The sequence below is a fragment of the Copadichromis virginalis genome, linkage group LG8 (assembly GCF_057382275.1).
Source record: "Copadichromis virginalis isolate Kocher_CV1m ecotype Utaka linkage group LG8, C_Virginalis_male_GT1.1, whole genome shotgun sequence".
NCBI classification, from domain to species: domain Eukaryota; kingdom Metazoa; phylum Chordata; class Actinopteri; order Cichliformes; family Cichlidae; genus Copadichromis; species Copadichromis virginalis.
In genome coordinates this window covers 31,221,533-31,243,861 of record NC_140625.1, presented here as the reverse complement: position 1 = coordinate 31,243,861, position 22,329 = coordinate 31,221,533, and the positions used below count along the sequence as shown (strand labels likewise).

At 45.4% G+C, this 22,329-nt stretch overlaps 1 protein-coding gene across 3 annotated transcripts in view; it reads left to right on the top strand.

Annotated features, from left to right (window-relative positions):
* Nucleotides 1–22,329, top strand: part of tcerg1l (transcription elongation regulator 1 like) — a 94,657-nt gene that overhangs the window by 68,432 nt on the left and 3,896 nt on the right. For all 3 annotated transcript variants that reach the window (XM_085467095.1, XM_085467093.1, XM_085467094.1), the window contains exons 11-15: nt 4,072–4,223; nt 4,310–4,397; nt 4,817–4,919; nt 18,707–18,796; nt 18,888–19,006. In XM_085467095.1, coding sequence (XP_085323221.1) covers nt 4,072–4,223; nt 4,310–4,397; nt 4,817–4,919; nt 18,707–18,796; nt 18,888–19,006 — 552 coding nt within the window. The remainder of the gene's footprint in view (nt 1–4,071; nt 4,224–4,309; nt 4,398–4,816; nt 4,920–18,706; nt 18,797–18,887; nt 19,007–22,329) is intronic.

The following is a 22,329-nucleotide window of genomic DNA, read 5'->3' as shown; positions in this document are numbered from 1 at the left end:
AAATCAGGAACGCGTTAGTCGTTACTGGGATTTAGATAGGCTTGTTATTCGTTACTTCGTGTGGTGGCTATCGCGGAGCTTCCACAGATTCAGTAACATTAGCAAGTGTTGGAGGCAGCAGGTGGATGAAGGAAAAGGGACGCAGAAGGAAAAGAGACCCGAGGCGGCCGCCGGTCCGAGTGTGAACTGAACTTCAGGTAAGAAGTTATGACCTGCAGTCTCTCTGGGTCAGATATGAACCAAGCTTAGGTGGAGTTTATTTTCGTTGTGCTGACTTTTTCCTACTGCGTGCTAGCTAGCATGACGGAGTTTCTATACAGCTGGGTGGTGCTATGATGTTACTGATGTTGAACTTTATTTTGTTCATAAGTTATTAGAGTTGCCAACCGTCCCGTCTGGTATTCAGAGGAAATATTACGCGTTTCTTATTGAGGTGAAAAGGAACAGTTTGTCCCGTAATTCAGCTACAATGAAAAAGACACAAAGCTGGAGGTATTCTGTGTCTTTGCTGCACAGCTGCCTCTTCTTCTTTCATCCTCCCCCCTCCCTCTCCTGTTTCTGCTTCAATCATGAAACTGATCAATGATCAGCTGATCGGCTTTTCTCTCGTTTATTTATCTCCCACTTTGCGCAAGAAAGAAGAAACCAGCAGATGTCGCGCTAAACAACAGCAGCACGTTTAAGCTTGATCAGCTGTTGTTAGAATTTATTTCATATTAATTTCTAGTATCAGCTGATGTTTGCTGGAGCCACAGCTGTAAAGCTGCTGGTCATGATGTCGGTTTGGATATGTGGTGAGAGGGAAACATGAAGATGAAACCAGGAGATGTCCTTACTGAATCATCAGAGCTGAACAGGTGATGGAGAAACAGGTTTACCTTTTAGGTGACATGAATGAGTTGAAGGGAAGTTATGAACTGTTTCTGAGAGACAAATAACACCAGGATCCTGTGCAGGGGCGGGTCTAGCAAAGTGTTGCCAGGGGGGCATGTAGGGCATTAACAGGGAGAGGGGGGCACAAAGAAATACTTTTCTTTCTTATTCTCATTTAAAATGTCTCGCTTTTAAAAAATAATTATCTGCATCTTACAACAAACGATTGATAGATTGATGCATATATACCATCAGAACAGTGAACATCACTGTCACAACAGTGTTTATTTTCATTCAAAGGCTTTATGATTTTTCCTATAATGGTGGGCCAGTCTCTAGTCAAAATGCCCGGGACAATTTTCTGTCCCAGTCCAGCCCTGTATGCAGCTCATCTGCAGTCTGGTGTTACCTACATCTTCCTATTCAGAAGGCAGAATTTCCGAGTTCTGAGTACAATCGAAAGCACCACGACTGCAGTTTTTGTGTTGGATGTAAAAAGCGCACATGACTCTGTGACGTAGGCTAGAATCATGGCAGCAGTCAATGACGGTCCAGGCGTGGGATTTCTCTCGTGGAAATGTGCACATTATCTTTTCCTTTCTGTTGGTAGGTGGCACAGTGCACTGTGGCAAGTAAGCAAGCTAGAAGACTGCAAAGTTATGGAAGCAACACATTAACAAGAGAATTCTGAGTAAAACCAAAGTTACTTTCCCTAGTAACTAGTTACTTTGAAAGTAACGAGTAACTTGAAGTAACTGAGTTACTTTTGAGAGAAGTAACTAGTAATGTAACTAAGTTACTATTTTAAAGTAACTTACCCAACACTGGTATTGAATACCAGTTTCAGGTTTTTGTCGTCCTTGCCTCTCCTTTCGAACCCTCTTTTTTTACTTTTGCATTGCACTCCTCATTCTCTTGGTATTATGCTCATCGCTCTTGTCAGATCGCTTAGCTGTTGGTGGCTCTGCTTTGTCGGGCAGTAAGTCTACCCAGTCCTCCCAGGACCTGGATAACGTCTTCCAGAGGTGGCGTGGATCACAGCAACCTAAGCCGTTTGCGACGCACTACGAGTAGAGACATGGCGCCCATGAAACAGATGGCTCTACTAAATGTAAGGTCGCTGGTGAATAAGACTTTTGTTTTAAATGGCTTTTTCCTCACCTCGGGGCTGGACGTTTTGTTCCTGACGGAGACTTGATTTCGCCCTGGTGAGTCGTTCGCCTTCTCGGAGGTTCTCCCTCCAGACTGTGCCTTCTTCAGCTCACCTAGGCTTACGGGCAGAGGTGGTAGCTTAACCTTGGTTTTTGAAAATAAACATAAAATTCGGCAGCTCCCCTCCCCTACCTCCCCTGCCTTTGGAGTTCAATTATTGGATATGGCCGATTCTTCTAAAACTCTACCGACCGCCGAAATACAACAAGGCTTTTATTCATGACTTTGCATGACTATTAGGATCTGTTCTTTTTAAATATGAAGAGAACTGTTAACAACAAATGCAACTGATGGAAGTGGAATAAAGCTGTTAAATGGAGAAGTACGGCTGGAGTTGTTGGACTGTAACAGGTTTCATTCATAACAGTGGCATCGCGTCACCCCCGCCAACGAACACCTCAGAGACTTCAAGCGTAGGCTTAGCCTCTACACATACATTTACATTCATATACATGTACCCAGAGTACTTCCATACAATACATACCCCATAATCGTTATACCATATTTAATAAGCAAACCTATTTATACTATAGTAAGTATATGTGTGTATCTACCCATCTATCAGTGATGTGGTTACTTTCATATATATCGATGTGCATGTACACGCCGAGGCATGTTTGAAAGGAGCTGTTAAGTGCACAAAATATGTGTTATTAGGGCTGCCACAAACGATTATTTTGATAGTCGACTAGTCACCGATTATTTATGCGATTAGTCGACTAATCAGATCATCATCATCATCCAAAATAAACAAAAAGTCCTTCAAAAATAAAATGCAGCAACCATCACTGGACGTAAAACTACAGCTTATTGCACCAGCAGCATCTGCTCTTATATAACTATCATTAGCTTACAGCTTTAAGCTTTTAAGGTGCTAACTAAAAATAAAGACAAGATGATAGTTTATTCAATTTTAATGAAATTTGCAGATTGTTTCGGTGAAGTTTAATAAACTCCTTGCTATCTAAAATATAACAGGACACCGGAGTAAATTCTCCAGCATCTCACACTTCTGATAATCAGCTGTCTGCTTGACGTTTATTCAGCTGTGTAAAAACTATAACTTTAATGTCAGACAAACAGATTTACTCGGGAACAAAACACTGAAAAAAGCCAAACAATAACATGTTTAAGTTATCTAAGTGACTCATATATATTTAACCTGAGTCGCGAAAGACGGCGGTGGGTTTGAAAACGATTTGCCGGAGTCCGGTGTTCTCACCGCGCTAGTGAGCCTAGCCCCCGGCTAGCTATCGAGCTAGTGGGTAACAGACGTCTCCGAAAACGTCGGAGCGCTTTTGAAAATATGTGGTGTCCTGATAAACTGAGCAGATATTTGAGGTTTACACAGCTACATTCTCCATGAAAATATGTTAAACGTTTATTTTGTGACCCAGAAAGAATAATAAGAGTAACATTAAAACTAACTAGCTGCCGCCATTGTTGGAAACTGAGCTGGGCTGCGCTATGAATTCTGGGACACAGCTTCTTCTTCTTCGGGGTTTAACGGCAGCTGGCATCCTTGTACATGCAGTGCTGCCATCTTCTGTTTCAGTCCGTTATTACACTCTTAAATCCTGCTATTATTCCTGCGTCTTTTGCGATCTTACAAAGCTTCAAACGACGCGTCGACTATTAAATCAGTCGTCGACGATTTTGATAGTCGACGTAATCGTGACTAGTCGACAAATCGTGGCAGCCCTATGTGTTATACAGACATTCTTTTATTTTTTCGATCTTTTGTTTGTATTCTTCTCTGTGAGACTGAAGCCGCACATAATTAGCTTGTCAGTAAGGATCAATAATCAGAGATGTTTCAGCCCTGTTTGACCTCCACCCTATCAAAAGTCTTCATGGGAGGAGACTCAAGATGGTGCTCAGGGTAGATGATTCACTTCTGAAGATTGGCCCTTATCTAGAGGGCAGTGAGGCTCATAGTATGACCCTCGTTTCGTGATTCACCCATGTGTGCATGTGTGTCTTCAGGTGTGTGGTCTGGACTGGAGATGACAGAGTGTTCTTCTTCAATCCCACAATCCATCTCTCTGTGTGGGAGAGACCAGGAGAGCTGATTGATCGAGACATCAGCCGCATCATCGAGGACCCGCCCCATAAGAGAAAGAAGACCTCACCTTCAGGTCTGACCCTCACCTCTCTATCCTTCACCTGTGTCTCAACTGTCTCACTTCACTCTTTAACTATGGATTTTACATCTTCCTGACAGAAATCAGCTCTAGCTGTCAATCAACTGGTCTCCATAGGAATGATGAAGATGAAGATAATGACCTTAAACACAGCACCAAGAGGAACAGGTGAGTCTAAACGATGCAGGAGGTGAAAGTGTTTTTGTTTATTTTGTTAGTAAAAGTAAAGATGTTGCTTTGCTGATGTCATCACCAACCTGTGGCTCAAGAGATGGACGTTTGTCTTGTAATCGGAAGGTTGCCGGTTCGAGCCCTGGGTCAGACAATCTTGGCCGTTGTGTCCTTGGGCAAGACACTTCACCCGTTGCTTACTGGTGGTGGTCAGAGGGCCCGGTGGCGCCAGTGTCCGGCAGCCTCACCTCTGTCAGTGCGCCCCAGGGTGGCTGTGGCTACAATGTAGCTGCCATCACCAGTGTGTGAATGACTGAATGTAGTGCAAAGCGCTTTGGGGTCCTTAGGGACTAGTAAAGCGCTATATAAATACAGGCCATTTACCATTTTTACCATCATTGGTTCTTTATTTTTAGAACAGAGGAGTCGATGTCTCTCGTTCCCCATCCAGGAGGGGTTCAGCTCCTCCCACTGGAACTCCGGATCGCTCACTTCAAGGAAATGATGCTGGAGAGAGGGGTAACATTAAACTCAACACACATGCTGTACACAAGCACTCACTGAAGTACAAATGTTTCACTGGAAATACTGTGAAAACTCTCAGGATACAGCAACATTTTACAGGTAAAAGAAGTGTATCTACGTGCATGAAAGCTGGTGCATCAACGGGACAATTATAAACAGTCACTGCTCCCCGAACCTCTACAGAGAGCTAACAGTAGTGATCATCACGTCTGTGTACATTCCACCTGATACCAATGTAAACACAGCGCTCTCTATCAGCGGGCCCACATAATTGCAGGTGACTTTAATGAGGCTAACATAAAGACTGTGCTCCCAAAGTTCTATCAGCATGTCGAATTTCCCACCAGGGGAGAGAAAACTCCAGACCATGTTTACTCCAACATCAAGCGTGAATATGGAGCCATACCCCTCCCCCACCTTGGCCAGCCGACCACCTCTCCCTCCTGCTCTCCCCCAGCCTACACTCCCCTCAGACGCAGTGCCAGGCCCACCACAAAGACTGCTTCACACCATCTTTGAACAGAGGCGGGGGTTTACGACACCAACTCTCTGCCATCTATAATCCAGTTTTGAGATCCTTCCCAGACGCCTCAACGCCCACTCACATCCTGGGCCATCTGACCTCAGGAATTCGCATGATAAGGTGGGGCCAGGTTTCACAATGAACTCACCCGAAACTCTGGCTGATTGGGACCCACGCCCAGTTTCACACCTTGGCTCAGGCGATTAGAGGATCATCAGGGGTCCTTTTGTCCCTCTGTGGGGGGTCACTCCCACTAGGTTTATATCTGGGACTCTCCACCATTTGACCTTAGAACTGAAGAAGCTTCTCGGATGAGAGGTGAAACGTCTTCAAGCAACTTAAAGAAGTCCAGACGCTTTTCTTTGCAAGCTCCTTTGACTACGATGACCTGGATGACTGAGAACCTTCACAGACATACTTCCGGTTCCTTGGTGTCCTCATCTCTGCTGACATCTCCTGGACAGACAACATCTCAGCGGTCATCAAGAAGGCCCAACAGCAGCTGCACTAAGGCAGACAGTGAGACTTCAGAGTGTAGTCAAGGCAGGACAGAAGATCATCAGCTGCCCTCTAATTCAATTCAATTTTATTTATATAGTGCCAAATCACAACAACAGTCGCTGCAAGGCACTTTATATTGTAAGGTAGACCCTACAATAATACATACAGAGAATGTATTATTGTATTGTATCTCCCTTCCCTGATGGACATTCATTCCTCCCACTGCCTCAACAGAACAACAAACACCATCAAGGACAGTCCCACCCTGGCTTTGACCTGTTCAGCCTGCTTCTCTCAGGGAAGAGCTACAGGTGCATCAGCACAAAGACCCACAGACTGAAGAACAGTTTCTTCCCAAAGGCCATAACCATCAGTCCCACCCTCTGATTTTTCCCATGTCCGTCTGTAAACCACCACTGTGCAATACTAAATTCTATGTGCAATGACCCAAACTGTATTTATTTACATATGTACTTTTTTCTTTTTTACACCCAATTGTATATTTGTAGATTTTATACTTTTTTGTTCCTGTTGATACTGTTCATATGTATATAGTGTTTTTCTTTCATTTTCCTTTACAATACCCCTGTTTATATTTTGTTCTAATGCCACTGTTGGCATGCTAGTCTGCTACGTACACATATATGTATATACTGTTTTACTTTATATAAGCACACATTCTTTCATTATTATTGCCTCTCCTACAGTTTGATTCCTGCCATGTACAAATGGAGGACAACAATACCTCAGCCTGCCTTTTTTGTGCTTTTCTTCTGTCCGTTTTTGTATAGTGAGATACAAAAGTAGTACAAAAGTATAGTAAGATACATCCTAGTTCCTCAATTTTATCTAGCAGAATATTGAAAATGTAGTGAGGCGGCAAGGTCTCACTATATTTTCATAGTGAGACCTTGCCGACATATATGTCGAGCACAATCAATGGTCTTAGAATTGTCTCCTGGAATGTGAGAGGTGTGGGGAATGCAACCAAAATTAACAAAGTTCTGGCACATTTACAGCAGCTTAAAGGAGATGTGTTTTTTCTTCAAGAGACGCATCTCTGCAACAAAGAAGTGAGGCAACTCAAGAGAAACTGGATCGGCAATATATATCATTCCAAATTTAACGCCAAGGCTAGAGGGACAACTATTCTTATTCGTAATAATATTCTGTTTGAGCAACATAAAGTTATTGTTGATCCAGATGGCCGTTTCACATTTGTGTCAGGAAACTCGCAGGGCTCACTTGTGATACTGGCTAGCGTGTACGGGCCGAACTGGGACGACGACTCTTTTATAGCTAAACTTTTCTCTTCACTTCCAAATTTGGAAAACTATCATCTTATTATTGGAGGTGAGTTAGGACGCTCTGCTGGATAGATCGTCAACTAAGGCCTGTTCCCTGAATAAATCTGCTAAAACCCCAGAATCTGTCAAAACTCAGCTGTGGATTGTGGATCCATGGCGACATGCGAATCCTACTACTAAGGCATTTTCCTTTTTCTCTCATCCCCACCATACATATACACGTATAGACTTTTTCCTTGTCGATATTAGGTTTCTCTGTAAAATTAGCCATTGTCAGTATCATGCTATCGCCACCAGTTTCTTTTGATGTGGTATTAGCGACCCCGTCTCGACCCATTAAACATTGGAGATTTAACTCTAGCCTGTTGATAAGGGATGACTACACACATTTTTTGAGGTCACAGTTCTCACTTTTCCTTGAGTTGAATGACTCTACTGAAGTGTCAAGAGGTATTATGGGAAACGTCGAAAGTCTTTGTGTCAAATTTAAAGAAGAAAGAGTTATCTTACACGTCCAGTGTATTGAATAAGATCAAAGATCTAGATGGCAGATATGCATCGAACCCAGATCCTAACCTCTATACAGAACGTGTGAAAGTTCAAGCCAGGCTCAATTTAACCACCACCGCAACAGCTATGGTTCAATTAATTAAGACAAAGCAACGCTTTTTTGAATCCGGCGACAAGGCAGGGAAACTTCTGGCCTATCAAGCCCGTGCCGAAGCAACCTCCAAGCTAATCCCAAAGGTCAAGTCTGCTGCTGGTGACATAATATCGGACCCAGAGGGAATTAATGAAATATTTGTTAGTTTCTATTCCAATCTGTACACTTCAAGCTCTCCCCCTCTATCAGAAGAAACTCTCCAAAATATACATTTTACAAGAATAGAGATCTGATGAAGGGATTAGGGGGACCTATTACTGTAGTAGAGGTACAAGAAGCCATTAAATCCTTAAAGACAGGTAAATTGCCGGGCCCTGACGGTTACTCTGCAGAATACTATAAAGCTAATTCTGATCTTATGGCACCATTGTTGAAAGAAATGTATAATGAAGCCTTTTCAAAATGTCAGTTACCCAAGACTTTGTCTGAAGCTACTATTTGTTTAATCTTGAAAAAGGACAAGGATCCTCTGTTGTGCAGCAGTTACAGACCAATTTCTCTTTTAAATATTGATTTTAAAATACTATCTAAAATCCTCGCACTTAGGCTACAACGTGTTCTGCCACAAATTATCGCCTCTGATCAGACGGGATTTATGGCCGGCAGGCACTCATATGACAATTCAAGACGCCTCTTGAATATTATCCACACATCGTGCAACTCAATTCCAGAGGTTGTGGTATCTCTTTTTTTTTTCTTTTTTTTTTTTTTCCTATAAATGTGTTTTTATTTCTCCCAAATGTTTCACAGTCAACAGGATACCAAATGAAACAGTTTCAAACGAGCTTCAAAATAAAAAAAAGTACAAACAACATGAAGCACAGAGGAAACACAAAGAAACCATGGCTGAAGTTCACGTGAATACTGTAGTGGCTCAGTGTGAAAAGATTTAGGAGAATGAAAAATTAAATTAATATGTTAAAGGACGAAATATAAAACTGCAAAGCAGCTGGGGGGTTTGTCTTTCAAAATAAAAGCACCTGGCCATTTTATTTTTAAAACATGTTTCAGGAAATGTTAAGGTTAGACTTCAGATCTTCAGATGTTGGCCTGAATAGTGAGGTTATAATAATAGTGAGGGAAGTTTTCAACTTTTATCCACAACGTTAACAATTCAAAGACGCTGATCTTTCCTGTCACTCTGACTTTTTAAACACTCAGATTTATGTTTCTTTGCTTGAATTTAAATACTTTTTTTTTATTGGAAAATGTCCCGTTGAATTGGTTAATCCAACAACAGCCGACATGCTTTTAACACAGAGGAGCTGAAGGCTCTGTTAGCCTGAGATGTGGTATGAAAGGAAAACAGAGCAGTTGTTATGTGCAGTGCGCTTCTCCTCTAACATTGGTTGGTAATAAATATATATCTAAAAATGAATTTGTTTCTTGGAAATTCACTGAATGGGACTTTTGTTGTGGCTAATCACTTCAAGGGATCTGTACTTACTAGTATAATGGACACTGAGCATGTGCAGTGTGTTTCTCCTCAAAACGTTGGCTGGCGTCTGAGAAAAATCCTGCTGCTATGAACGCTCTGCCAATGTATATATCACAGGAAAGCAAATCATTTTCTTTGACGTTTTACTAAATGTGACTTTTGTTGTGGTTAACCACTTCCAAGAATCTGTATTTACTAGAAGATGTCAGGATGAGGTCGTGGACGAAAGAAGGAGGACCCAAACGCTGGACTCACAGGTAGGTGAAGATTGGTGTTTTATTGTCAACGGAGTGAACAAACAGAACAGAAGTAGGAAACGGCTGGCCGGCTGGACGACTGACTGAATGGATGAATGAAAGACTGACTGACAACTGACCGGCTGACCTGACGGAACTGAACAGAGGACAACCTAACGGCGGCGAGAACAACATCACAATAACATCAATGACAAGACATTGGACTGGTTGAACTGAGGGACATAAATACACAGGCTGAGTGATGAGAGATTAGAACCTGGTGAGTACACAGCTGAACATAATGACCTAATGATAAACGGGAAGAGGACGGAACATAATGCACATGGACCAAGGCTAACACAATAAAACAGGAGGTGAAGCAGACAGAAGATAAACAGTGAACATGAACTAAGAATACTGGGTCAAAGACCCAGAAACCCTGACAGTACCCCCCCCGCAAAGGCCGGCACCCGACGGCCAAAAGAACGAAAAACCAGGACAGGGCGGGCGGAGGGGGCCCAGGACGGAGGGACGGAGTCCACACAGAGGCAGTTCAGGGGGCCGACCGTGCGGACGGCAACGATGACAGCGCTGGTCCGGGGGCCGACCGTGCGGAAGGCGACGGCGACGATGACAGCGCTGGTCCGGGGGCCGACCGTGCGGAAGGCGACGGCGGCGATGACAGCGTTGGTCCGGGGGCCGACCGTGCGGAAGGCGACGGCGGCCACTCAGGCGATGACGGTGCAGTTCAGGGGGGCGGCCGCGCGGAAGGCAGCGGCGGCGGCTCTCTAGTGTCAGGCGTACTGGCTGAGGCCCGGTGGGCACAGGACCAGTCGAGGCGGGACCAGTCAAGGCGGGACCAGGCGAAGCACAGGCTGAGGCTGCAGCAGACGAAGGCTCTGAGGCTGCAGCAGACGAAGGCTCTGAGGCTGAAGGCTCTGAGGCTGAAGCCGGGCCGGGCGTGGGTGCAGCTGAGGCAGAGGCCGGGCCGGGCGTGGGTGCAGCTGAGGCAGAGGCCGGGCGTGGGTGCAGCTGAGGCAGAGGCCTCTGGCCGGAGACAGGCAGGGCCAGTAGGCGCGGAGGCCTCTGGCTGGAGAGCGGCCGGGCCAGTAGGCGCGGAGGCCCCTGGCTGAGGAGCGGCCGGGCCAGCGGGTGCGGAAACCCCTGGCTGAGAAGCAGGAAGGCTCACAGCTGGCTCTGGGTGCTGTGGCTGCAGGTCCGGGAACTGGACGGGATGGTGGACAGGTGACTGGGAAACAGGAGGCGACTGGACTACAGGGCACTGGGCGGCAGACTGGACTACAGAAGAGTGGAGGACAGGTGGAGACTGGACTACAGGTGACTGGAGGACAGGTGGAGACTGAGCTACAGGAGGTGACTGGAGGACAGGAGGGGACTGAGCTACAGGAGGTGAGGGAACTGACTGGAGGGAAAGCTGAACAGCAGGTGAGGGAACTGACTGGAGTGGAGATGCTAAGGGAGGAACAGAGGCAGGCGTGGCTGCTGGCCGAGCTACAGATTGAGCTAGTGACGGAGATAAAATTACGGCTTGGGCTCGTAAGGCTGGTACCTGGGCAGGGGACAGTTCAGCTAATCTAACTAGGGATAGTGCGAGGGCGTGAAAGGCTGGGTCAGGAGGTGGATGAAGTGGTGAAGTAGCAGGTGGACCGGTTAGCTCCTCCAAGCCTCCAGGGAGGTCGAGCTGGGTTCTGGTTGCCCTCAACCTGGGCGCTGGGACGGGCACGGAAGGTGGCTGGACACCAGTCACCCCCACCTGAGAAACAGAAGCGGGTGTGGAGGTAGACCGGGTCGCAGCTGCCCTCCTCCTGGGAGCTGGCACTGGTGTGGGCGTAGACTGGGCCCCTGTGCTGGTGGTAAATGGCTGAATACTGGGTGTGGAAATAGTGACGGTGTGTGTGTTACTGGCAGGTTTATTGGAGATTGTTCTGATTTTTCTGCCACCACTATTTACAGTCTTTAACTGAGCTGTCTTTGGGGAAACAGAGCAGAAAAAGTCTACCCAGTCCACATTGTCGTCCAAGAGGGACGTTCCCCATGAATCGGAGAGGCGTCTATTATTTATCTTATGTGAAGAGTCAACTGAGGAAGGTGGCAAACAGTCACTGGGACTCACCGCCGGGAGTGGCTGGAAATAGTCCATGTTACGGTGGCGTGTGTGCCGCTTTCTCCGGGTAGAGGAAGCGGGCGGGGTAAACAGATGAGCCTCTGGCATGGGAGCCTCCATTGAGCCGAGGTGGTAGGTGGAGCCGCTGTGCCATGGCGAGGTTGAAGGTCCGGTGAGTAGAACGGCTGGCGGGTGAGCGAGGAGCGGAGCAGCGGGAGAGCGAGCGGCCGAAGCTTGGCCTGTGACGCCCACTCTCCGCGGCGAATGCTCCGCTGCAGGTGAGGCAGCAGGTGGAGGACCGCGGCGTCTCCGAGGCCCGCCCAGAGCCAGACGAGTCCCCTCGAAGACGAGCTCCCTCTCTGAGAAGAGCCGCTGTTTCCACCTGAGCTTCTCCGCCCAAATGGAGAGCGCTGCGTCCTGCCGCTCGAAGAGGTCCGAGTCCGCTGGGTCCACATCGTGTCTTCGTGGCACGGGTCTTGTCATTCTGTCAGGATGAGGTCGTGGACGAAAGAAGGAGGACCCAAACGCTGGACTCACAGGTAGGTGAAGATTGGTGTTTTATTGTCAACGGAGTGAACAAACAGAACAGAAGTAGGAAACGGCTGGCCGGCTGGACGACTGACTGAATGGATGAATGAAAGACTGACTGACAACTGACCGGCTGACCTGACGGAACTGAACAGAGGACAACCTAACAGCGGCGAGAACAACATCACAATAACATCAATGACAAGACATTGGACTGGTTGAACTGAGGGACATAAATACACAGGCTGAGTGATGAGAGATTAGAACCTGGTGAGTACACAGCTGAACATAATGACCTAATGATAAACGGGAAGAGGACGGAACATAATGCACATGGACCAAGGCTAACACAATAAAACAGGAGGTGAAGCAGACAGAAGATAAACAGTGAACATGAACTAAGAATACTGGGTCAAAGACCCAGAAACCCTGACAGAAGATAACAGATGTTCCCGTCTTTGACATTAACTTTCAATCTTGTGCTTCCATTTAAAAAAAAAGAAAAAGAAAAGATTAATGGCCTGATTATAACTGATGGCTCCCTTCAGTCTAGTAAGACCAGAATGCCTCTTCCCCACAAAAGCTAATGACAGCACGACGCTGTAGAAAAACAACTCTCTGGGTTCACAGAGGCTGGAGAGACATTTACACAAAGGTGCAAACCCTGATGTCCGGAAAAGAAAAAATATATTCTGCAAGCGTAAGACTGACTCACACAGGACTCTTTATCTCATGCAGTCTTAAAAAGGTTGCGACAAAAGCGTCAAAAATGAGAGATTATCCAGCTAATTAAGCATATCTGCCTCAGAAGAAGAAATACTGATAACGTTTTCTCACCTGCTGCCCAAAATCACATTTATCTTTTTTTTTTTTTTTTTTTTTTTTTGCCTGTCCCGTTTGGCTCTTTTGCCATCAGAATTGTTGTCTAAAGGCAAAGAAAGATGCCCAACGGATTTACTTTACCAAACTGACCATCCCAGCCTTGCCGTAATGGTCCATTTGATTCACCTTTTATTGTTTATTTTATTTTCACTTACTGAATACGGGACAGACTTGACTGGGGGAAAGAAGGGGAGAAAGAAAGAGGGAAAGAGAAACAGCTGAGAAGAGGGACGGGGGAGAAGGGCAAAAGACAAAAACCAACAGAACGGGCAGAGAAAAAAAAATGCATATATCAATCACCTGGGTCACCTGCTGAGAAAGAAAAAAGAAAACAAGCAGAAGAGAACAAGAGTAATAGAATAAACAACATCACAATGATATATGGGAATATGACAGTAAATACTAAATGTTAAACATTATTGTGCAGCACATAAGATCAACAGAACACAGTGTGCTTTGAGGTAGGAGCCAAAAAGGGTGTAGTTTGTGGGTGTGATCACCCGTGTGTACACCTGTGAGCATGGACGCGCTTGTTTTTTGTTTTTTAAAAGGTTCCTTCATGTAATGATCTGCTAGAGGGTGTGGGGGCCACAGCCCCGTCCTCCAGGGCATGAAGCAGGTATGGAGGAGATCAAAACTCCAGACATCCAGAGGCCCCCAAAACACAAGAGACCAAGGAAGACCAACAGAGGGGCAGCCGCGCCACTGTCCCAGAAAGAGCTGAGGAGAGTCCCAGATGAGGGCTCACTCAGCAGCCGTGGAGCAGAAGCCAGGGGGAGTTGCAGTGACGCGCCCGTGAGCTCCGCCAGCAGCCAGCCGTGCCTGAGTGACCGAGCCCCAGGCCGAGAGGCTGGGGGCACCCCACCTCCGAAGTGGCCCGAGCGAGCCCCAGGCTCCAGGCCCCGATAAGCGGCCGCCAAGGAGTGAGCCGGTGTGTACCTGGACGCCCATCCCCGGACACAAAGAACCACCAACGCACCGATGTCTGAGGGGGTCCACCACTGGCAGGGAAGTGGTGGTGGGTGGAGATAGGCCTCCAAACCTTGGAGGGCCTGAGATGTCCCCAGAGAGGTGGCGCCTGACACCCAACCTGACATATAGACACAGACATACAGGCACACACAGATACAAACATCCATTCCCACCCTCATGCTCTCATATGCACTTACTCCACACTCAACCAACGTGGAGACAGACATAAAGAGACGCTGTACACACGATCACACTCCCCAAGCGTACTCTACAAACCGGGTCTAGGTGCCCCCGCCCCTGGAGGGGGGAACTGCACCCAGACCCAGGTGGTGTTTCCCTTTTCCCTGCGGTGGGGGGAGGCAGACCGCCCCGACTCCGCAGCAGCAGGAAGGCTCCACACTCCAGACCGCAGTCGGACGGCCAACTCCTCCTCCTAGCCCCCCTGCTCCAGCAGGTCGCAGAGAATGGGGGTGAGAGAAGACTCCAAACCTCCCTCCACCCGCTCATTGTAATGTTGATGCATGTGTGTTCTAAGGTGCATTTAAAACCCAGGAGGGCATGGAGCTACCTGCCAGAGAGCAGCAGGTAAGCGCATAGTCCCTCCTGCTAGCCCTCAATGTCTACGTGTATTTAACATTGAGAGGTGGGCAACGACGCCAGGGGTGGGGTGTACACCCTGATGGTACTTTGGACTCCGTGTATCGTGCCCACCCCCAAGATCCTATATGTATGTGTAATGAGAGTGTGAGTAATGTGAATGTCTAAGTTGTGGGATAAAATTGAGGCAGAGGCAGCCAGAAGGGGACAGAGGGGGGGGGGGGGGGGGGGGTAGCCTCCTCTGCACCCTGGTGACATACCCCTACTCCAAGGCCCTGCATGTGTGGGTGGTTGTGGTGGAGTGGGAAGAGGGAGGCAGCTGGAGATGGGGAGGGAAGGAAGGGAGGTTGTGGTATCTCTTGACGCGGAGAAAGCTTTCGACCGCGTCGAGTGGAGCTTCCTCTATGAGGTGATGGATAGGTTTGGCTTAGGGGCTGACTTTATTCTCTGGGTTAAGCTACTATATTCCTCGCCATCCATCTGTATTCGTACTAACAACAACTTGTCTTTGCCTTTTTCACTTGAGAGGGGCACTAGGCAAGGGTGCCCTCTCTCACCCCTCCTATTCGCCATTGCTATCGAGCCTCTTGCAATATGGCTGTGTTCAGAGGATAGATTTAAAGGCATTGCAAGGTCCGGTGTTACCCACAAACTCTCTCTTTATGCAGACAACTTGCTCCTGTACATTTCTGACCCTCTAAACTCATTCCCGGTGCTTTTTGACATACTGGACCAATATGGTACACTGTCAGGATATAAGCTCAATTATCAAAAAAGCGAGTTGCAACCCCTCAATTCCCTGGCCAGAGCCCTTCCCCACTCAATAGTGCCTTTTAAGTGGACAGAAACCGGATTTAGATATTTGGGGTTTTTTTTATTTCCTCTTCTATACCTAAAATGATGAGGGAGAACTTCCTATCCCTACTAGAAAATGTTGGGAAAGATTGTGACTGTTGGACTTCTCTACCATTGTCAGTGGCAGGGAGAGTTAACCTGATAAAGATGAGTGTCCTCCCAAAATTCTTGTATCTTTTTCAACATGTCCCAATTTTTCTTACCAAGGCATTTTTTCTGTCACATTTCATATGGGGAGGGAAACAAGCTAGAATTCGCAAGTCTATTCTTCGGTCCTCTAAAGCTGACGGTGGTCTTGGTCTGCCCAATTTTAGACACTAGAATTTTAGACTCTCCGCAATTTTTGGCATTCCTCCCGACTTGAACTCATCTGGCCCCCTCAAACAGGCCCTAGCCTTTACCACTTTACTAGCTCGGAGGCTTATTCTGTTGAAGTGGAAGTTTCCCCACCCCCCAACTCATGATCATTGGGTGAGAGATGTACTCTTTAACTTAAAGTTGGAAAAACTTAGATTCTCTCTAAAAGGTTCTATTAAGGAATTTAACCAAATCTGGAAATCATTTCTCTTGCTGGTGGACACCATCACTGAGTCTGAAGTGAACTGAGCGAAGCTACATTATAAAGTTTTTTTTTTATTTCTTTTTTAAATTATTTTTTATATCTTTTTTATTTATTTTTTAAATCTTATTTATACCTTATCTACTTGTTTTTCCTTTTGTTTTGTTTGGTCCCTTCTCTGCTTTTGTTTTCTCTGTTTTTGTTTTGTTTGTTTTTGTTTGTTTTTTGCGGGGGGGTTGTTGTTTTTTGGGGGTTATGCTTGTTACGTATATGGGTCTTGAGATGTGTTTTTGGTTTTTTGGGGGGGTTTTTGTGTGTGTGTGTGTGTGGGCAGAGACTGGTTCTCTGCGGCGTCATGTCTAGTGTGGACCTGGTAGGGGGAGAATTCGGGTTAGGGGGGTTGGAGGGTATAATGGACATACAACTGTTCTGAAATCAAGATTGACTTTGCTGTTGCTAACTTTGTATGTCATTGTTGAAATCAATAAAACAAATTTGGAAATAAAAAAAATAAAAAAAAGAATAAGATTCCCACCATAAACACGTACCTCAGCGGCATCAATTTCTTTGCCAAGCTGCTCACAGGTTCGCCATGCCCAACCATTATGTCGTCCCAGATATCATTACTCATCAAAGGTCTCCAGCGCCAGTCACCTGCCACGACCCTACACCGCTTACCCCTAACTTCAGATCTTCTACATCGCTGCATCTCTACCCTCCGGCTGAAGTAGCGACTACTTCCTGGCACGCACACTCCTGCTCGCCTTCTTCGGCTTCTTACGCTGTTCCGAATTCACCTCCTCATCTTCGAAATCCCATTCGACTCTTCACCCGTGCTTGAGCGACATCCACCCAGTCTTCGAAGACTGCCTCATTTTCTTCCTCAAACGAAGCAAAACCAATCAATCCGGCAGCCCCACGCCTATATACTATTTCAAAATAAACTCACCTTTAAGTCCCTTCGAATCAGTAACCCATTACCTCCACCTCAGAAAATCTCAGCACGCCTTACCTTCAGATCCACTGGTCATCACCGAATCTGGCCACGCCCCGACCAGGTCATCGTTCCTCTCACACTTTCGCCAAGTGCTCTCGTCTTCTGGGATTCCTCCAAATCTCTTCTCTGGCCATTCCTTTCTCATCGGCGCCGCAACTTCTGCCTCCCGCAAAGGAATCTCTGACCACCTAATCAAGCTCCTGGGTCGATGGTCATCACAAGCCTACCAGTTATACATTCGCAACAATCTCCAAGACCTCCGTAATGCCCAGTCTTCACTCCTGTAGGGGATGATTTCTTGGGGGTTCTGCCCGGCCCGAGAGCCGTCGCCGCAGCACCAGTTTTCACTTCCTCATCCCTCATCGCCCATCGTTACCGAGGATGTGGTCCCAGCTAGTGAAATGGTTATTAAAAAAGGGTAAAAGGTAAATGGCTGCAAATAACTTTGTTGTTTGCAAAACTTGTGCATATGATTTTAAAATTGACAATTTATATTTGCATTTCAAGTTATGAAATATGATTCAATAAACATGTTTGTGGTTGTTACAGTAAAAAATATCACTTTTTCTACTCGGATTTTATGTTTTTTGTCTGATTTTAGATCAATTGTGTTAATACAGTTTGTCAAAATGAAAACATAACTGTAAATTCAGACACGTGAGGCTGTGCTGAAAAGGATGATACCAAACAAGGCAAAGTAAATAGTTTTTGTAGGTGAAATGTAGCGGGACAATCTAAAAAATGGACAATTATACCCTGGTTAAACTTTTTTTTTTAAGGTAACGCAATAGTTACTTTTGAAGTAATTAATTACTTTTAGGATCTTGTAACTCAGTTACTAAGTCAGTTACTTTTCTGAAGAATTAACTAGTAACTATAATTAATTACTTCTTCAAAGTAACTTGCCCAGCACTGATTGTATCAGGTTTTGCTTCCCCTGCTTTGCCCTGATTTGCCCAGCTGTGTTTCCCTTCTGTCTCCCATTCACTGATTGCTCCCTCTGTGTCATCTCCCTGAGTTTCTCCCTCCGTATCAACAGGCTTTAGGTCTGTTTTGTCAGTTCTCCCAGTATAGGTAATCCTTAGGTTCTGTTTATACACTCTACTTTTCTGTTTGTACCATCATCCCACGCTGTGTGTTCCATCCATCTGCCTGCCAGTTTAGTTTCTGTATTCCCAGTTCAGCCAGTTTTTTGTTTTTGTCATGTGGTAATAAATCTTTGTTTTGAGTCTGCACTTTTGGATCCATCATTACTCCTATCCTGCTGGATTTGGTGGATCAGACCCCCACTATCTGAAAAACAATGATCGATCTTCATTCACTGAAAGACAGAATTGAGCTTCATCACAGCCACAATTCTCCGACTTAAAATTATGTTTTACGTGTATCTGTGTCTTTTTTGTATTTGTGTTTAAAATTGTTTCTTTTTCACCTCATGTTGGTTTGAAGATTAAAAAAACTGTATAGATAGCATTATTGATCTTAGTCAATATGTGTAATGCACCTCCATATAAATTAGATTTATTAAGAGTCACCCTGCCAGGATAAATACAGATTGAACCATTAAATTTAAATATTGACCTGTGGCTCTCCTCAGGTGTCTGCATTCTCCACCTGGGAGAAGGAGCTTCATAAGATGGTATTTGACCCTCGATACCTGCTGCTGACTTCAGATCAGAGGAAACAGGTTTGGCAAATTAAAGATTACTTTCATTTCTAACATTTTCATGCAATGTCATGATGTCACGATGACATCAGTGTTACCTGTATGCGTCCAGGTGTTTGATCAGTTTGTGAAGAGCAGGATGAAGGATGAGTACAAAGAGAAGAAGAGTAAATTGCAGAAAGCCAGAGAAGAGTTCAAACAGCTGCTGGAGGAAGCAAAGATCACCAGCAGGTATTCCTCATTCATTATTCAGAGAAGCACTCTTAATTATTCAGCTATGTTCCTGTAAAATATGACCTCACCTCGACTGGCAGCTGTTTATCGACCAGTCGCTGGGACAAACTGGAGATGCAGATGAGGTATTTCTACCAGAATAAAATTCATTGGAGAATGATTCATTAGCACCAAGAATTAGAGAACTAGGCTAATTCAGCTCCGGAAACAGAACAGTTTTATTGTTTGTACAATTCAAGTATTTATCAGATTTTGCATTTTATAACAACAAATACAAGAACCAAAAGCAAGAAGCAAACAAACAAACAAACAAAAACAACAACAAATAAAAATTATCTGCAAAAGTTGTCACCTTTTCCAAATTTTTCCGTAAACAGAAAACTCCACTCCGCCCTATCAAAAGCCTTCTGTGCATCTAAAGATATAGCCAATACAGGATTTGTTATTTCTATTCCGCCACAGCAGGTGTAGTAATGTCATATTATCGGAAGCAGATCTATTCTTGATAAACCCTACTTGATGGATAATTTGTGGTAGTACAAGCCTTGTTACTAAATCCTTGTCGCCTTTTGGGATTAGTGATATCACTGCCTGATTAAAACTTGCAGGGAGCCGTCCATATTCAAACGCGTCATGTAATACTTCAGTTAAAAGTGGACATAGCAAGTCTATAAATCTGTGATAAAACTCTGCCGGGAAGCCATCTATTCCCGGTGACTTTCCAGCTTTCATTGCATGGATACCTTCCTTACATCTACCTCAGTTAGGAGTTTCCAATTTGTCCCTACCCTCTTGTGAAATTTTTATTTATTTTCCTTTTATCAAAGAATGCATTTAGCCGATCCGTACTTGATCAAATATTTTAAAAATCATGTTGATCTCCGAAGAGGATGTAACTAATTTAGCATCGTTTTCATTGCTGTAATAACATTCTGATTGTTCATTTGCTTAAGTTGTCTTGCTAATAGCCTGCCTGTCTTCTCACCATTCTCATAAAAATTCGTTTTAAGATGAGGGGGCATATTCTCCTTTTTTGTTATAAATTTCATGAAGGATATACTTAAACTGACAAATCTCCGAGATCCAGTTCCGGGTCGCTGCTCTTTTTGTTGTTGTATTTCGCCGTCTACTCGGTATATTTGTATTATTTTCCTTTTCCTCATTTTTGTGATTTTTTCGGACTTGTTTCCAACACTTCAACATGACCCCAAGGCTCACCTACACCAGGGACTCCCTCATCCAGCTGCAGATGCAGCTGCAGCCCAGTCTCCGACTTTTCCGCTCGACGGAGAAGATCATAAAACAGCACATCGTAAGAGCAACTGACCCCTGATGGACTCACTCCAGTTTGCTTACCATCCATGCAGAGGTGTAGATGACGCAAAAATCTTCATCTTGGACTCCATCCACAAACATCTGGAGCTCCTGACTCCTCCCCCAGACTTCTGTTTGCTGATTTCTCATCAGCGTTCAACACTCTGCAGCCTCGTATCCTGCCCACTAAACTTTCCACCTGATGAGCAGCTAATCCTGTGGATATTGGACTTTTTGACCAACAGGACTCAGAAAGTTCGGGTCAACAACTCTCTCCGGTCTCCGTTCCACCTCCACTGGCTCCCCCCAGGGCTGTGTGCTCTCCCCCCTTCTCTTCATCCTCTACACCGATGACTGCAGATCCACACAGCCCAACTGTCACCTGGTTAAATATGCTGACGACTCAGTTCTCCTGTCACTGCTGTCAGGCCCCTCACAACACCACGGGTCCACTCTGCAGGAGTTTGTAGAGTGGTGTGACAGCTCCAACTTGAATTGAACGTGAGCAAAACCAAAGAGATGGTGGTGACCTTCTCCAGTAGGCAGAGGGATCTGGCTGCTTCAGTCACCACCACCATCCACGGGAAGCCAGTGGAGGTAGTTGAGGAGCACAAATACCTGGGAACCATCTTTGATAACCTCCTGAAATTCTCTGCCAACACAGAGAGATTCTCAGGAGGTGCCACCAACAGCTACACCTCCTTTGGAGTCAGCACAACCATCATGATGACTTTTTACTACGCCTTCCTGGAAAGCATCATGACCTCCATCAGCTGCTGGTTCCCCTCCCTCAGCCTTCATACAGGAACAGACTGCAGCGCACTGTATCAGCGTGCTCTACAGTCATTGGCCTACCTGTCAGAACTGACAGGTTTTCAGCCAACAGGCCCTCAGACAGGCAGCCAAAATCATCAACGACCCCTCTCACATTCTTCACCCCGCATTTCAATGGATCCCCTCTGGGCGACGCCTCCGATGCATTTCCTGCAGGACTGAGAGGAGGAGGAGAGAATATCTTTTATGTGAATGAGAATAAAAGGTGTATTTTCTTTCCATAGTGTGAACAACCCTCCAAATATCTACCAAACTGAGATCTTCTTTTAACACTAGATTTACTAAACCTGCGCAAATTTGTGTAACTTCCCTCAACCCAACAGTTTCCTGTTTTATTGTGAAGGTCCGCGTCGTATGTGAGTGTGATCAGTTTACGTTTCCCCTGTCCCGTCAGCCCAGATTCCTCCCAGCTGTGTTGCCCTCCTGTCTCTCATCCCCTGATTACTGGTGTGTGTATTTAAGCCCTGTGTGTTCTCCTGCCTGTTGCCGGTTCGTCTGTGTTCCTCCGTGTCAGTCTGTGTTACTCTGTGTCCTCCTCGTCTCGCTGCCTCTCATCCCCTTTTGTATCATCTCAGGTTTGTCATTTAGCTTTCCCAGTTCAGGTCTTTAGTTTTGTCTTCCCTCTTGCCTGTTTGCCTTCTCACCCCTGTATAAATAAACTCACCTGAGTTAGAGGGGCTGCTATTGTGTGTGTGGATAATAGCAAACACACTCAAATTTAGCTTTTCTTCGCTCAAAATAAATTTCTACTTAAAATACAACACTTGCACCTGCAAAAATTTTTTACAAGCGCTCAGAATGGTGGCACAAAAATAACGCCATAAACACACAGTATATATACACGGAAGGAGACGAGGAATGGCAAAACAGGAGGAGCAGCTGATGCTATTTAATATGACGAGACAAGAGACACAGGGCTTCAATGTAAGACAGGAAATATACACTGACAAAACTCAGAGACACGATACCGACCGAGAACGGAAACTAAAACCAAAGAACTAGAACGTCTTAACCTGGATACGTAATCAGAATAAACTAGAACATAAGATCATAATAATAAACAAAATGCTGGGTCAAATGACCCAGGACCATAACAGTTTCTGGGTTTGAGCTACTTCTTTTTTCGAACGGTGGTACATGTCATGCAGGGGCCTGTACTTTCATGATGCTCT